This window comes from Amblyomma maculatum, chromosome 1 (genome assembly GCF_055883805.1).
Source record: "Amblyomma maculatum isolate TAMU_Amacu chromosome 1, ASM5588380v1, whole genome shotgun sequence".
NCBI lineage: Eukaryota > Metazoa > Arthropoda > Arachnida > Ixodida > Ixodidae > Amblyomma > Amblyomma maculatum.
The window spans coordinates 171,936,761-171,954,569 of NC_139344.1; the positions used below are offsets into that span (position 1 = coordinate 171,936,761).

The 17,809-nt window shown below is 46.4% G+C and overlaps 1 protein-coding gene across 6 annotated transcripts; it reads right to left on the minus strand.

Annotated features, from left to right (window-relative positions):
• Nucleotides 1-1,273: 1,273 nt before the first annotated feature.
• LOC146204892 (uncharacterized) lies at nucleotides 1,274-13,370 on the minus strand. 6 transcript variants are annotated; one of them, XR_014704079.1, is made up of 3 exons: nucleotides 3,966-4,066; nucleotides 3,602-3,691; nucleotides 1,274-3,550 (listed from the first exon to the last, which is right to left on the minus strand). XR_014704079.1 is itself a non-coding variant. In XM_084589601.1 (3 exons), the coding sequence occupies exons 1-3, from the start codon at nucleotides 12,958-12,960 to the stop codon at nucleotides 2,809-2,811; spliced, it is 852 nt and encodes a 283-aa protein (XP_084445727.1). In that variant the 5' UTR covers nucleotides 12,961-13,369; the 3' UTR covers nucleotides 1,274-2,808. The 6 variants fall into 6 exon arrangements, 5 of the variants coding, with proteins under 5 accessions (XP_084445727.1, XP_084445732.1, XP_084445731.1 ...); XM_084589601.1 differs by lacking the exon at nucleotides 3,966-4,066 and adding an exon at nucleotides 12,941-13,369; XM_084589606.1 differs by lacking the exon at nucleotides 3,966-4,066 and adding an exon at nucleotides 12,941-13,370 and having other exon boundaries at nucleotides 1,277-3,530.
• Between the last annotated feature and the right edge of the window lie 4,439 nt (nucleotides 13,371-17,809).

A 17,809-nucleotide genomic window follows, 5' to 3' on the forward strand; every position in this document is an offset into this window, starting at 1 on the left:
TGTCTGGATCCAAAGGTCTTGGAAAGTTGCATTCCTATTTCATGCAGCAAGTGTATCGCCAATAGGGGCTTCAGTACGGCGTTGCATTTGACTGATGTCCTGCGACACTCAACCAGTGGCCGCTTCTTTGATGACCCAAGATAAAAACGATAAATGGGCGAGATGTGCATCACCAACTGTGCATACCAATTGGCGATCATCTGACTTAGCGGTGGCTTATGGGACGGCTGAGAGCCCAAATTGTACCGGTGCAGAAATTGTATTTTGACTGGGGCCTATACCACGGGTCTGTACTCAACTGGCTGCCTGCGGCAGTCGACTAGGAGCCGTCTCATTGGTGTTGCTGATGTGATAAAGCATAGACGAAGCAAGTGCGTCACAAGTATGACTTACAAGAGGGCGCTGCGCACGATTATAGGCCCGGTTATTTGGTGATGAAGACTATATGGTATAAGACGCAACAAGTGCACACAATGTGATGTGTGCATAGGTCGGCGGACTGACTCGGGCTCACTCAGGCTCACACTCAGATCACAATCTGAGTTGTGAGTCCGGACTCACATTCAGATCATGATTTGAGTCGTGAGTGAGTCCGGACTCACATTCAGATCATGATTTGAGTCGTGAGTGAGTCCGGACTCACATTCAGATCATGATCTTAGTCGCGAGTCCGGACTCACACTCAAATTATGATCTGAGTTTGAGTGAGTCCGGCCTCAGATTCAGATCAGTAGTACTTTCGTGCGGGTGCGCGAGTTGGTTAGACAAATCTGAAGACCTCTTGAGGTAACGGCGCGGAAGATTAGAAGACGACACAACGAGCGCTGACGACACAGCACTCGTTGTGTCATCTTCTAATCTTGTGCTCCCGTCCTAGTTCCGCGCTGTTACCTCAAGATGCATAACCAACGTGCCCAAGCTGCTATTGAAGACCTCTGCCGCTGCGTAGCTACACACAAACACAACACACACACAAGAGAATGAGGCAAGACGTTCACAGATATGATGCGCTCACTACCAACTGACTGTTATTTGTGATACGAAGAAGAAAGCATCACAAAAACACGGAAGGGTACAAAGAGAATACAGAAGATTCAGAAAAAAATGCAAAGAAATATTTTGAAGAAGAAAATAAAACGAAAATAATGGTAAATTGAGTCTATCTTCTTGTCATATTGTTCGAACGAGGCAGTATCACTTCCTCACAGTTGAGCGCCAGTGCGTGGCAAAGCCGTGTGTACTAGAGATACCAAAAATTCCCAGAGACAGAGCAATAGCCAGAGCCTTTAGCGGTGTTTATTTTGTTGTTATACTTTGGAGTATTTTCACGAACGCACACATGTCAGTTTTGAAGATATAATAGAAAACGTGCACTTACTCATGAACACATTTAACCCTGATTTTATTGTTCGTCAAATCGCCAAGTTCCCATCCTCTGTAGTCATATCCGCTGCCAAAAATGTCCGCTGTGCGTTGACATCGTCAGTGTCATGAACTCGTTTTCGAGAGAAAATTAAAGTAATAAATACCGCAATATACGCGGTAAGACCACCGCCAATAGAGTCAGTGTAACTAAATTTACGCGCAGAACAATCTGCTTAAACAGCATTTCTGGGCTCCTTTAAGCAGCTTTGTCACGTTGAATATGCACCTCAGTAGTGACTGAGGTTCGCAGCTGGGTTATCGCTCCTGCTTGACATGGTCAACCCTGAGGGCGATACTGAAGTTTCGTGCTGTTGGAAGCGGAATGGACATGGCTAATGACACTGAATAAAAAGTATTATATGCCTATAAAAGACAGTTAGTTCATTGTCCGTTGTAAACCATGCTTTGAAGCAGCAAGCCTTTTCGAGGGAATATCAGTGGCTGAGACAAGTTTAACTGAAACTCTTCTGCGTCGAGGAATTATTTAAATACGAGAGGATATGCGGATTCGGCCAGGTACGCGTGAAGCCCTGGGAGTGCCAAAGCGCTTTCCTCGCTCAGAGCTCTAGGCAGGTACCATAACCCTTATACTAGCCCTATTGCCTGGCCGAGAAGGTAAAGTCAGACTGCCATTAAAATGGACGTAATAATTATTGATTTATTTGCATACAGTTTGTCGATGAGACAATCTTTGATATAAATAACTATGCAGAACAGGCATTCGCCTCATGAGTCCCTGCTGGTTGCACTTGAAGCAGGCACGACTGCCTCCACCTCCCTCAGGGCGGCCTCCATTACCGCCACCATAACTGGAGCCTCCACCGCCACAGCTGGAGCTGCCTCCATCGAAGCTGGGAGTGGATGGTTCCTCGTTCCAGCCAGAGTCTTTCTGCCACCCGGGTGCTGCGGCAGCGCTTGCCACATTGTTGTTGTCGCCCGAACCATTGTTCTTCCAGCCAGAACATGTGGCACTTCTGCGGCTGGTGCCCTAACCTGAGTCTGCAGGTACGCTATCTTGGCCTGCGGGCAAGTTGAAGATTCTGCGGGCGTAGCACTCTTCCATCCATTGCTAGCCTCTTCACCAGGCTGCCTGGAAGATGCCGGTTCAACTGCCGCCGTCATTTCACAACCTCAGCCCACGTTGAAACTGCCAACAGTGAACCCAGTCACATCTGCCATTTCAAGCCCCCTTCGGCAGGGGTCCCTCCAGCTCTCTTTTGGAACCGTCCAGAAACGACGACGTAGGGACACATGAGCCGAATGTCAGTCCTATATACAACTATTAGATTCCACAACATATTATTTTCCACGTTTCACACCCTGGGAACGATTCCAAGTCCTAGCCGCTCCTCTAGCAAGATATCCGAACAAAATGTTCGGCTTCTACCAGAGCAGCTGGCCAGCGATACCAGTAGCTGAAATCAGGGTCGTCGTGGATAGCGGTGACACCTCGATGTGGGCGGTGTACTTCCGGCCTCTCCGTACGTTCATATTCCGGTGAATTTTACCGTCAAATATTTTCTCCTCTTCTCTGACGCCAGGGAGGCACGTGGGTGCAGGCGCTTCTGACCCACGTTCAGGGCGGTCTGTCGCAAGAGGAAGATGTCTAAAAGCAGCATGGAGGAGGTTTTGGAGTCGGGCCTCTAATTCTTCATCGTTGACTACGAGTGGGACAAGTGTAGACCGCTTACCAGACGCATTCGCAGGAGGGTCTGCCAAGAGAAGGAAAACAGATGTATTCCGAAGAAATTCTCGCTCCAGGACGGCGAGGTTTCCAGCTTTTTTCGCTCTGAAGAAGGCAGGAAGTGCAAGCCCTAAAAATGCATGGATAGCAGAGATGGAATAGGCCGGGTACATAGTAGTCAGGATCACAGCACACCCGCCATCTTGGAAGAGTGGGTGGCCGAGGAGTGGCACCAGCAGAGCGATATTTTTGGCAGCGCAGGTTCCGATCCCGAATAGGTGCTCATGCCGATGCCCATAGTTGCTATCAGCGGTGATGGGTACTTTGTCCAAATTGAGAATGACCAGGCAGTGTCCGCTCCGAAGCAAATGCATTCGGTGTTGCAGGTGCTTCGTGAGCTTCAGTAATGTCGCCAGGTCTCCTGCAAGAAAGAAATTCTTTCTGCGGTGGATTGGTTAGCGCACGCACCTTTTTCTATTAATGGTCACTTACCGGCTTGTAGCGGCGCACTGCAGGAGGGGAGCCAGGCGCTCCGGGGCGACCACGGATGGTTGAAGCCGGTAGTGTGGTACTGCGTCATCACTGCAGAAAGAGAAACAGGTTTCGGTTGACCAGGAACGCTGCAGCGAAGAGACGATCCCGGCTCCTCTAGGCTCCAATCACAAAGGCTCCGCAACTGTGCTGGTAGGCATCCACAGCTGAACACAGCGTTGTGTAAGTTAGGAGCCGGATGAGATGACGTCGCGATGCCTGAGGCCTGAGGACAGAATAGCATGACGTGGATCGCTGTCTAGCGCAGAACGTATTCCAGAGCACGCGCATCGCGTGAAGCGCGAGACTGAAATTGGCCACAGACCTATTCGTTCTTCTCTTCTTCCCGGTTAGTGATAGCACGACCGGCTTTATTACCGGCTTTATTAGTAATAAAGCCGGTCGTGGTGATAGTGTGTCCAGAAGCCGACCCTGCGCTCGGTACGCACGTCAGTTTCATTCCTGGTGCTTTTTTTTTTTTTTTTTTTTTTTTTTTATAGAGCATTTTGCTCCTCCGGTCACTGACTTGTATTTATAGCGTTGCAGGCATTACCAAAGGATACAGAACTGAATACATTACTCGTTGCGCTTTAAAAAAAAAAAAAAAAAAAAAAGTTACCGCCTTAAGTTACCTAGAAAAAAAGCTAACGTGTTACCGTTGCCGCTACCGAAAAATTACAGCTCCATAGCCATAAGTTTTAATCAGCGCGTCTTCGCTGGACGAACAGATGATAACAATTTTATAAAGCTAATATTTCACATAAGACTTCCAGCGCAAACTACAATTTTACTCGAAATTTTGATTTAACGAGAATATTTCGCACAAATATGCAGGAGCTTAGAAACATCATACATATGAGCCGTAAAGTTGCCTGTAGAGGTACAGTACTCACGGATTGAAATAGGACACTCGGAGCGCGTGGCCGTCGCTGCATGCAGCGCCGCCCGTGGATGCTCATGGAACCAAGGTGCTGCATTGTGGTATAGCGCGAGGGGGCAACATCTAAAAAGCAGAACTGCTCCTTCCGGTCGCCAATAAGCCGGCCTGTTGTTACCACACTGCCTTGCATGCAGCGACGGCCACGCGCTCCGAGTGTCCTATTTCAATCCGTGAGTACTGTACATATGGTGGCCTCTAGCTGACTCTGCGGCACATGGTGAAGCCATTTTCTTAATGTGAAATTAAACATAAAATGACACTTTATCATTAATACTAACTTCACTAAGAACAACATCGCTTTTGATGTTTGTTCCAGCTATGTTGTGTACGGGTTTTCTGGGCTTTTGTCACGCTGTTTGTAGAGCTTCTTGCTTTTAGCCCAGGCGACCATCCACTTGTCCGAAAATAAAATTTGATTTGATTTAATTTATTCTTACTGATTCGAATAACACTATATATTCCTGCATCCGAATGTACACCCAGATGTTTCTTTCAGCATTCTCACCTGTATTTACTTTTGGAGACATAGCTCCCAGCCTAGATCCATTCCTTGAGGTTACTATATGCCCGAAATGCGAGCGAGCGGAAAGGCGACAGAGCTTTTCACCCTTTTCGCATCGGCGTACCTGCAAGAGCGCTCTGGTGCCGAATCTCTGCTGCTTTTTGACTTCGCATTTTCAATAATTGCTGCGCGAGTTGGTTATTCAAGAACGCTAGCAGACGACTGAACAGGAAGAGGAACACACACATGCGCACGCTAACAACTTTAATTATTTTGGAAGACAGCCGATCCGCGCCTTATATACAGACAAACACGAAAAGCGCGCATGAGCACGGTTATCAGAGCTCAAACCGCAGCAAGCATCCAAGGAACGGCCGGCATCTGATATTGAACACATTTGACGCTGTGACACGGAGTGTTAGGGGCGGGTCAGGTGCAAAGAAACAGAACGGGGGTGCACATGAAGCCCAGATAAAACGATATTGAAGAGAGCCAACAAATAACGTGGCTAAAAGCGAAAATGAACGCACGAGGCCAATAACAAAAACAACAAATTAGCACGGGCATAAGCTCCGTCTAAAAAGGCAAGGCTGTAAAAGTCAACGAATTAGGTAAATGCGCTAAAATAGGAAAAAGTATGGAAAACATGAACAACAACTAAAAGACGCTGAATGAAAACACTGAAATCTTAGCAGACAAAACCGAAAAAGGCAAGTAAAAGACACTGGCAAGAAAGGTCATATGCCTAGCAAACTGAAAAACAGAACGGGATAAAGAAACAAACCACAGACGCGTGAAACTTAATGGCAATAAAACGGTGGGGCAAAGACAGAAAAACTCGACTAAAAACTACGACAGGCGAATGCGGAACAAACCAACACAGGCAATAGACTAAAAAGAATGCACAAAACAGATCTAGGCGGAAAGAAACAAAAATTCATTTTCTAACAAAACAAGTGAAGGAGTACCGCACTCATGCTTTTGCTTGTTGATAGCGGCGGATTCTATGATTTCACGGGGAAGTGTTGATTGTTGTTCTTAGCCAAAATTTGTTTCTTTGAACATCGGGGAGAGGCGCCGGCAGGGACTGCAGTCTCGACAGTCAATCGTCAAATAGCCAGACTTTTTTCCTTCGGCATTATTTTGATGCTCCAATAGCCTTTTATTTAGTCTGTGGCTAAAGGTACGTCGGACGGACCCGATCAATGGTCTTAAAGGTACGTCCGACGGACCCGGTGCGTTTTTCTTCGGGATACGTCGGACGGATCCGGCAAATTTTTTATATTTTTCGGAGGTACGGCGGACTGACCCAATCAGGTGTTTACGTCGTCGGGAAAGCCGGACGGACCCGGGAGGTACGGCTGCAGTGGCTAGCCACTGTAGTACGGCGGACGAACCCGATCGGTGGGGTTCGTCCCACGGACCCAACGTATTTTTCTCCGATGTGGGCCTTGGGATCCGTCGGTCCGTCGGGAAAGCCGGATGGATCCGAGATCCCCAGATGTAGTTGAGATGTGGTTGTAGCAACAACATGGTAGCCATATGTAGCCAAATCGAAGTTGGTATGAGCTGTGCGAGGTGCAAGTAGTATGTACTATGTACTACAGCGCGTTGCACAACTAGAGGCGCGATGTAGAATGCTTCTCCCAGCTAAACCGTGGAATCCTCGCAGTTAAAATTTTGCACAGGAAGGTCATATTGTCGCTAGTATTTTTTAATACCAAATTTGTTTGGGGTACTTGCCTGATTCGATCAAAAGAAGTCAAATGTTCCCATCTTATGCGGCGGCGACGACGCCAGACGAGCCGCTGCCCCAGCGATGGTACTGGTGGCGCCACCTCATGCTGCTACAACTCTGTAGCAGGAAAAGAGGGGGCGAACGTTTCTGGCAGAAGGTTTAAGTTCTTGTAAGCACGTTGTGTGAATATTCTAGTTCACTACAGAGGAAGAGAACACTAGACTACAACTAGACTAGTCTGTTCTGAAGTAATTCCAGCCTGATGCTAGCTGTAGAACAACGGTTTGGTTTGGTTTGGTTCATGGGGTTTTCCCAAAGCAACTCAGGCTATGCGAGACGCCATAGTGGAGGGCTCGGAGATTTCGACCACCTGGATTCTTTAACGTGCACTGACATCGCACAGCACACGAGTGCCTTGCTTTTCGCCTCCATCGAAAGGCGGCCGCCGAGGCCGGGATTCGATCCCGCGTCCTTGGGAACAGTAGTCGAGCGCCGTAACCACTGCGCCACCCCGGCGGGGTTGAGCATAAATCGTTTCTTGCTTGAAGTGGGTAGCCCTTAGGTGCCGCATTATAGCTGGCTGAAAGTACCTCTTCGAGCGAGAGTAATCGCCTTTCATCTTTTTAGCATATTCGCTCGTATCCTGGATTTGTTCGACCTAAAATTTAACAGTGTCTGCATGCAGAGGAAACCAGTCAGCGGGATCCGTGGACATGCAAGGACCCTCACAAAGGCATGCCTTGTCTGTCTCAATCGGACTGCACGTTTCTGGAGAAACAAGTTTCGTCGCAGTGTGCGATAAATTTGGTTGTTTGAACGAGCCTGAGGCAGAGTGCGTCGCTTGGGCCTGTTTCAACAGTCTCGATGGATGCACCGTCTGCTTGACCACTGGTCGATAAAGTCTCGCTTAGATGCTTTTTCTTCACTGTTGCCAAATGGCGCTTTTGAGCACCAGATTCTTTTTCCGTGACTCGGGTACAGAGCCCCACAGCCTGTAAATAAGTTTACAAGGTCGTAAGTAGTTGATACAAAGTATATTTCTATATCATAAGTTTTCGTTCAGCGCAGCACCAATCAATAATTTGAAAATAAATTTCTGAGTTATATTAAGGGAATTGATTACGTCACTTGAACGTCACGTCATTTTTTTTTTGCTGTGCAACAATCAGACGAAAATAAGTAATCGACAATTTGTTAGACTGCACTGCAGAGCTCAAAACTCGGAAAATGGGAATGCACATGATGCAGTTTTCGCATGTTGGAGTGGACCGAAAAATAAGTGCCCAGCCCACACCGCCGAGATGCGCATTACTACAGGTGAAATGGTTCAGGTTTCTGTAAAATAGCTGCCTGGCACAGCACCTTCCTAAATGTTCAGGCTTTGTACTATTGTTGAAAGCCACTTTATCATTAATAAAGGAACGAATATGCTTTATGTGTTAATGACTAGTGCTTTTTCAACATATGATCATTTTTTTTTTTTTTTTGCGTTTTCCTTAGTTTTTCATGCTAGACAAACACAAATGGTACACTTTTAAACTTGTCAGTCCAAAGCTGAAGATGAATATCTGCCATGCATGTGACAGCTTTAATGCTAGAAAGGTTGATCTGTATAGCATGTACGTGCGCGCTGCGACATCTTAGCGGCAAGTTCGGCTACTTGTCCCAAGATCGTGATGTTTAATGCCAGTGATGGCAGTCGCACTTTGGTGCAGGTGAAGTGCAAATGCTTCTGTTTTCTGCAAGATGTCAACGCAAAGTACAAAGCCCGGGCAGTCAAATTAGTTTGGAGCTCTCCACTACAGTATTCTTCATAGCTACATATGTCACTTTAGGATGTGAAACCTTACATGCCACAGGTAGGATGCGTTGTTTTTTAGATTTTGTAACCCCTCATCTATGTTTTGCAACATTTGGCTAATTTTAGTTCTCAAACAGTTGTTAAAGATGAAACTGAAGCAGTTCTTGGCATGGTTTCCTGCTTAGATTAATTTGCTAATTGCAGTTCTTTGAAACTTGCATCAATGCTGGACAGTTCAAATAGCAGGCAGTTGAATTACAGAAATGGTGTAGATCATGCATTTCAGTTCTGACAAATGGAAAGTAATGGTCGCCTCCTTGCATGCATAGGTGCCCTTAGACAAATACATACTCGGGTGTGTGATTGTGACGCATATCAATGGTCAACAAAAGGCCATGTGGAGCCAGTGTGATATTCTTCATGAAGGCTAAAGTAAAATTGTACAACAGCTGCTGTACCATGCAGAAAAAAATTGGTCATTTAGTGTATGATTAACTGACCATAAATAGCACCTTACTCAGAGTATGATGTGATATATAATATCTGGTTTAGCATCCCAAAATAACTACGGCTATGAGGAACACAATAGTTGAGGGCTCCGGTATAATTTCGACCACCTGGGGTTCTTTTACATTCACTGACACCGCATGGTGCATGACGGCCTATTGTTTTGCCTCTATTGAAATGCTCCTGCTGTGGCTGGAATCAAATCTGCATCTATGGGTTCAGCAGCCAAGCATTCTAACTACTGAGCCAGCACAACGGGGCCAAGTATCAAAATGCATGCCATTACATTTCCTTCTAGCCTGTGGTTTCCTTCACAGAACTAATGTATACAAGGAAAAGTAAATAACAAGAAAACACTAGTTTTATTGCACATTATTTTCACATTTCAGCAAACATTCTCTAGGAAGAAATTTCTCGTAATGTTTGCATGGAAACCATGAACATCTTACAAAAACAAAACAATGCACTTACTCCACTCCAATTATTAAAGGGCAAGGTTGCATCTATGCTACTACACTGCACTTATCACAAAACCACAAGCCCCATCTGCTTTGGCCAATCACTTGATGAAACTAACGGAGACAGATGTTGCACACCACAGACTGGTCGTCTCGCAACATATCTCTGCATATTTCGCATTTCAATTTCATGCCATTCCGCTTAGCTTCAACTATTGCCAGCATTACTAGTCACCCATCTTTTCTGAAATTCCTTTTTACGCTGTTGGGATCAGCATCCTTGTTAACGATGGTCTCTGGCATTTTCGATGCTATCATTTTCACATCTCCCTCACCTTGAAGAACGAAGAAAATGACAAGCTTTGAGCAGACAAAAAATTAGGGAGACTCCTAATCTCCACTTGGAAGGGTATGGTGCGCCAGCGTTAATGGCTCTTGTCTGCAGATCCCACTGTGGATTCCTGTTGATTTACATGCCCTTTTCTACAAACTTAATTACTAATCCCTTAATTCATGTTTCTGTTATCTCAGATATACTCATTAGCATATGGTCATAGGCTGCCCTGTTATGTGATAGACAACTTGGCATAGACCTCTGTAAGCCTCACGTTAACCAAACTGTACAGTCATGCCTCCATGGCCTAGGAGTAACCTCTTAATCGGAGCTGAAACGTCCCAGAACATATTTCAAATATAATTTTGTAAGCTTGACTTAACAGCTCTTGCCATGTCGTGTGGCCTCGTGACATTTGGCTCGTGGCACTTTTGGCTTGTGCACAGGGTTCATTTGTTAAATACTGGTTAACATGCATGAAAAATACATTTTCACACAAACTGGTGGCAAATGGTCAAGTGGTGCACTGCAGATTCTGATGTATACCTATATGTATGCAAGGATCGCATCATCACATAACATGATCAAGAGTTCTGTCAGTACCTGTAGTTACATAGCATTTCAATGCCCATTAAAGGACCACCTCAGACAATGGTTGTTGTTACCACAAGACCTGTTGTAACAGCGTACTGACACCATTCCACCGAGCGATGGATATGTATATGCATACCCTAGATGGCTCATGATTATGGATCTCATTTATTACAATGACTTCCAAGGAGCTCCTGTCGTCAGAAACCCTACACTTTATGAAATCGGGACAGCTGTCTTGAAAGGTGATGAAAAGAAATAACCAGGTTACCTTGACGCAGTGCTAAATTACAGAGGGTGAATATGCTGCATGAAGATACCAAGAAGCTTGTACAAAGAAAAGTGAGAGTGAAATGACAGGATTTTTGAAACATTGAAATAAACTACAAACTATACTTGTCAAACCTGTTATCGAGGAATGGAAATCATGCAGTAATCAAAAACACAACATGCAGGACATTTTAGGTTATCTTCACAAAACACATACCCACACCTCACACACAGTTTCATACTTATGAAAGAGGACAAACCAATAATGCAAGGAGTGTGGAGATGAACTAGCAATAAACCATATCTTACACGTGCGCCAGAGTCAAGAAAATAAGAGGAAACATTTTGTACAATTTTGCAACAGATCCCTTTCCATCCGAGCATGTTCCTAGGAGAGACGTGCAAATTTCCTGCATTTTTGGTTTCTTAAAATGTTCCTAAACAAGCTACATCCTAAAGAACATTTTAGTCATTACACATAAAATAAATACATTAAACCTTATTCTTGGTGCATGGCAGCATTAGTCGCTTATGCACCATAAAAATCAACGATGTTATATGAGACAAGCTTTCAGTCTGGTGTGATCCCTATTCACGTGACAGCGCTGTCATGAGGGTCTATGTCCCAGCGATCGGAAAGTGACCTCTTCCAATAATTTTAAAAACTGAAGGCGATTCTACAGATCTCTAAAGACTGGAGTGCTCAACTGTTTTATCAACGTCCGCCTGCTTTGACAGCCTGGAGTGAAACTGTTAAAGAGAATACATTTTTTAACATTTAACGCGTTTCTGAAGACGTTGCTTTCAATTATGGGGCCCAAAAAAGCAGCTGAATGTCAAACGCCGCCTAGGTAGGCTTTCTAACAGGAGAGTGGTGTAGCGTGGAAAATCGCTCCGCCGGTCCATCGCTGGCGCCGCTGACTTGAAAGGCGAACTGTTCAAACTTATAGCTACTGACCACACCTGAAACACTGAATTGTGCATGATCAAGGCAGAATAACACTGAGCACTGATAGGTATCGATTTCGCGCCCAATGTTGTGAAAATCTGTCCTCTCTTCAATCATTGATACATCCACGGTTGAACATTTATGCGCCTCGGGGTAGGCCAGCCGTGGGAACATGGGTGCGTAGTTGTAGCAACGATCACTTGCATGGCACACTCTACAAAATTCCAAGAGTCAGCTTCGGCAACGAAATGTGCAGCGCACATTTTCTACCACGTACCCAAGTCCGGCGACGCATGCTCGTTTCAAAGCTGCGCGGCCGTTCAGTCAGGTCACACTAACCTCGAGCATGTGAGGGTTTAAACTACATGTACACAAAGTTCAACGACGAGAAAAAAATGCAGGCTAAGCACTTTAGTCTAGTCTTCCCATAAATACCAAAGAACATTGCTGTTCATAGGGAATTCAGATCATTCGCGCTTCCGGCTTTCCGGTTGTGCACTCTTGTGGTGCTGTGCAGTAGGTGTTCGCCTCGACGAGTCGATGTGCAGCTCGACGCAGTAGCAGCGCAGACCTCTAGTAGATTCGGCATGTCTTCTGCCACGGCTCTGAGGTACAATTTAAACGAAGAATTTAGCTAGAAACATCATGGTTCCTCGGTCTGCATGTGAGGAACGAGCATAATGCCATTTCACATACATACTTTGGACTGCCGAATGTTCTGCACGGCGAGGTGTGTGTGTGTTGTGCCAGCGCTAGATCTTCGGAGGTCGATGCAGGACCTAAGACAGCGTAAATGCTAGGAATAGCTCGCTCGCATTACGGGCAGATCGAGGTGATAGTTTAGTGCAAAGCGAAAGCTGCTGGTGAATGTGCGTATCTCGATGCCAGCTGGTGGAGCTGGTGCAGTATGTAGCATCGCCTGCAGCTATGTGCTTGACAGCGATGCTTGCCGTACATAATCCTGGGTGAAGACCGTGATCTATGTTAGAACGGATGCACTCTTTCGTAGCACCTCATCGAGAGTCGCGGCTAGCTGATATCATAGAGGATAAGATTCATTCACGCGTAGCAAGCGGAATGTGGCCGCGTTCGACGTGCATATAGCCATGAGCCTGTATACCGACGTCCGCCGTATCTTTACGAGAATCGAATGGGTATGTCGGACGTACGTTTAGACACTTCGTTTTATTTAAGCAACGGCCCATCTGACCTTTTCATCTTTAGAGCCATCCTATTTCGATAGAACGCAGCAGATGGCTTTATGATGCAGCGGTCGTGCTTATAGGTCCAGAATCAATAACAGGCACAGCCGGCGATGGCGACGGGCAATGCCTCGACTTGTCATCTGTCGCGATGTCTTCCTTATTCGTCCCCATCATCCACCTCGCAAAACTTCTGCCGTGCCACGTAAACTCGTTCGTTATTAATGTTCATTCCTCCTCCCCCAGCACCATCACCATGTCTATCTCGATTGCTTAACCAGCCCCCTAACACCTAACCCCATCTGTCCTCCTTTGAGGACCTTCCCGTCCAAGTAAGCTAGCATTGTTCCACAGCCATAAAATGCTCTCCGAGTTTTCATATTCGCGAAGGAACGCTCTTAGGATATAGGCATTCTACTATTCTACTGCAACTGCTCCAACTGCTATAATGATAATGATGATGACTATGACGCTGTTACATATGACGTGGTTGGTGCTTTTAGTAGAGTCCCTAGAAATATTGCTAGTCTGTCGTCCGCCGGCCGCGGCGGGGGCTGCCGCTGAATGATCGCCGCGGTGGCGCTGCGGTGAACCGGAGTGCGCCACTGCTGACGGAGCAGACGACGCGCGCGCCCGTGCGCTTCGAAATGCATTCGCTGCATGCTCATTGTCAGGTGCCTTCTACATGTGACGCCGCTCTTTGATTTCAGTTTAGTCGTAATATTGAATTCGCAGCCGAGTTGTTGGCATAACCACGGATGCGACTTTTTTTTTTTTTCGTGAGGGAAGTTGAGCGCATGCCCCTGAGCCGATGTAGAAACGAAGCTGCTTTTTATACCCTATTATCCTGCTGAAGCTACCGCCGTGCCGTATTGTAATGAAGACTTCTGAGGATTTTGTGCAAACAATTGCGCTTGCATGGAGAACTATACTAGACGCACATTCTAGGCTCCAAGGACCATGTGTGCGAACAACAGAGCGCTGTCGCAGGCGTTTTCATTCACGCTATAGTTTCATCTTAACTTCTTTGGACGTTTAGCTAAGTTATAACACGTAGGTAGAACTAGAAACTTTCGGATGCATGCACAATTAAAGCACGCAAGATGAGAACCCGAGCCCTTCAAATCGCACCGCGCTTCAGGCAAACTGCTGATAGGCATTCTTTGGTACTTAGGAAGCCTAGTAGCCACTCATCAGAATATGCCATCACTTTTGTTGACTTCCATTTTGCAACCTCTAAAACATATTTTAACAGCCAGCTGTTAGTTGAGAGGAAGGGCACTAACACTTCTTTCAAACTCTGTCCTTGAAGGTGTTCATTTTCATTTTTCATTTCACCGAGAGCTTTTACCAGCTTTGCCACCTTGTCCTTCGTACGGCAAACTGCTCGAGACATAGAAGTCTGTTTCTTAACTTTTTCTTCTTCTTGACAGGGTGTTCTGAGTTAACTTTCGCAAGTATTTGCTGGCTATATGCATGTTGCATCAGAAATAGTGGTACAGTTCGTCGCAAATTAAGCAACGCCCATTGTAGGAGGGAAAGGTCTTGGTAATAGGCTTCAATCCGCTGCCAGGACACAAGCTGAGTTTCGCAATGTCCTGCAGAAAATTAATTACCTCTTCTGTCGACTTTACAGCTATCTCATTGACTTTGTTTCCTCGAATGGACACAGCAGCATTCATGGCAGCTTCACCACTGCGATGGAACAGAACTCGCCGATGGCAATTGCCTCCGGAGATTCGTCCTCGCTTGAGTGGCACTATGCGAATGTTCATTGTTCAACATCAGAAAGATCGACATTTGTCCCCAGTGGCGGTGGCATGCAGCTTTCTGCATTCCTGGAGTAGGCTCGTACGTCACACGATCCACCACCGCTGTATTCTTCAACTGGCTCCACTGATGCTCCAGGATCAGTGCACTTTTTTTCTTTCTCTGCAGGTCTCCCTGCTGACTGTTTTTGCTCGTACAAGTTGCGCTCCTTTCTCTTGAGAGGCAGGGGTTTCAACAAGTATTTTGGAGTGTCAGGAAACAGAGTTGAGATGGCATCCTTCGAGAGTTGCGTAACATCCCGTGGAATCTCAATTACCTTTACCTGTCTTAAAACTTCGCTCAATAAAGCAGGGTTTGAAGTGCCGCTCACAAACGTCGACACTAGCTTATTCGTGTTACAGTAATGTGAGGGCAACCCCGCTCCGGATCATCCGACATTTATATCAACGTCCAGGATTTCCTGTCTGCAACTCACAAAATAATGAGGAAGATATTCACCACTTGTGGGTTTGCCCGCCACTGAAGCCGACAATATCGGCACCTGACGGCAGTGGGCCTTTCACCGAGCAACCCATCTTCGTACATTGCTTGCACGCAAGGGCCTTATCATCGTTCTCTCTTGAATTTTATTAGAACACAGCCAGTCTATTTTCTTTCATTTATTACGCCTTTTAATTTTCGTTTTGCATATTCCTTTATGCCCTAGCTGAGACAATAAACAATGTTATTGCCTTTGCAGCCGCGCTTGATGTTGCGCTCCCACTCTTGCCTCGTCCCTGCGTCTTTCGGTGTCCTGAAGAGAGAACATTTCACCTTGCACGAGCGCCACCCGGTCTTACACCCGGGCAAGAAACATGTGCTATCACGCTTACCCCGTTTTCTGGACATGACGCGATCACATATCCATAAAAAAGGCACACTTGCACACATGCTAGCTAATTTGCGCGCATTCCGGCCCGCGAGCGAAAAAAAGTGCACGTGGTGCACGAGCCTTGTCACGGCACAAACGGATCAGCGCGGCGCAGATTCGCAGTACGGCACAACTGGCACAACCGCCACAGCACCAAGTACACAACGCGACCACGCTCCGAATGCGCACAGCGCCCCCTGCGCTTTCATCCGGGAAGCGGCCAACCGGTTCCATAGGGAACCCCGCTCGGACGGCAGACTAGCAAATACTTCTAGGGACTCTACTTTTAGCTTCGACATGCGGGGTACCTTGTCGAAATTAACTGCAGTTTTTCTATATTTTTCCTAACATTAAAAAAAGGAGCTAGAATAAAATCTAAATGTGAGAAGATGCTATATATTGTCATCAGAAAAGGCGCGAAATCCCGTTTCTTCAGGAAGTTGATTTAAAAGGCGATATCGAAAAAAAGAAAAGAGTTCGAACGCTGCTTGGCGACATTGAAAAAACAAGGAAGAATAACAAAATAGAGGGTACACTTAAGCTCCGGCTCCGCCTTTTAGGATATGACACGATAGCGTGAATAACGCTATCGCGATGTGCATTCACTCCAGTTTGCACGTGCTCTTGATAGTCCGTTTGTATAAATACTGCGTGCGACTCGCCTAATCACTAGTTCCTTATGTTCGGGTTGTCGCGTGATCTCTGGCTTAATTGGGTAGTTTATATGACTGTGGGCTAATATGGCTTTTTTTTCTTCACATAATTGCGTAGCCTAGGACTGTAGCCTAACACTGCTGGTATTCGATTTGTTAGCATACAGTCGTATAGGCAACCCAATGATGGGAAAAAACAGCCGCCATAGGTATATATAAAGCCCTTATTAACCGTATACGGAGGCACTTGCGCAACCTATATGAGTAGCATGTCTTGCTCTTCGCCCAAGGGCCCTGAAAGGTTCAGTTGCCATCTTATCCACTCACCTCAAAGGAGAGGGACCGAGTTGGCTGCACCTGCCATGCCTTGCGGTCTCTTAAGTCACACAACCCAGTGACCAATCCGGCCTTGTCACCTGCCAACTAGCGCCTGTCACAGCCGTGCCCGTGGTTTCTTGCTCACAACGCCGAAAACGCCGGATGTTCTGCCGAAAGAGGCATTCAATGCTATCGCGTTAAAAAAAATTACTGGCAGACATTCACTTAAGCTCTGCCTCTAAAGATATGATGTGACAACGTTAATGGCTTCTATTTGCCGGGGTCCGCTGCTGATCCTAGTTTGCGGAAGCACAGGTTTCTCCTGGCCTAACCGCTCTGTATCTCTGCTTTGTTATCTCACACACACCCATTAGCATGCAGTCGTAAGATACCGCATTATGCGAAAGACCACCTGACATAAAGACTTGCTTGACCAAGCCTTGCCTGCCTGCGTTGCCTTAGGTCAACGTGTCTGGATCCAAAGGTCTTGGAAAGTTGCATTCCTATTTCATGCAGCAAGTGCATCGCCAATAGGGGCTTCAGTACGGCGTTGCATTTGACTGATGTCCTGCGACACTCAACCAGTGGCCGCTTCTTTGATGACCCAAGATAAAAACGATAAATGGGCGAGATGTGCATCACCAACTGTGCATACCAATTGGCGATCATCTGACTTAGCGGTGGCTTATGGGACGGCTGAGAGCCCAAATTGTACCGGTGCAGAAATTGTATTTTGACTGGGGCCTATACCACGGGTCTGTACTCAACTGGCTGCCTGCGGCAGTCGACTAGGAGCCGTCTCATTGGTGTTGCTGATGTGATAAAGCATAGACGAAGCAAGTGCGTCACAAGTATGACTTACAAGAGGGCGCTGCGCACGATTATAGGCCCGGTTATTTGGTGATGAAGACTATATGGTATAAGACGCAACAAGTGCACACAATGTGATGTGTGCATAGGTCGGCGGACTCACTCGGGCTCACTCAGGCTCACACTCAGATCACGATCTGAGTTGTGAGTCCGGACTCACATTCAGATCATGATTTGAGTCGTGAGTGAGTCCGGACTCACATTCAGATCATGATTTGAGTCGTGAGTGAGTCCGGACTCACATTCAGATCATGATCTTAGTCGCGAGTCCGGACTCACACTCAAATTATGATGTGAGTTTGAGTGAGTCCGGCCTCAGATTCAGATCAGTAGTACTTTCGTGCGGGTGCGCGAGT

Bases quoted from the DNA above. Each gene is read 5' to 3' on its own strand.
- LOC146204892 (XM_084589600.1), bottom strand. From the start codon at position 3,884: ATGCTATTCTGTCCTCAGGCCTCAGGCATCGCGACGTCATCTCATCCG. The intron at 3,531-3,601 runs GTAAGTGACCAT...TCTTTCTTGCAG, and splicing joins CAGTGCGCCGCTACAAGCCG to GAGACCTGGCGACATTACTG.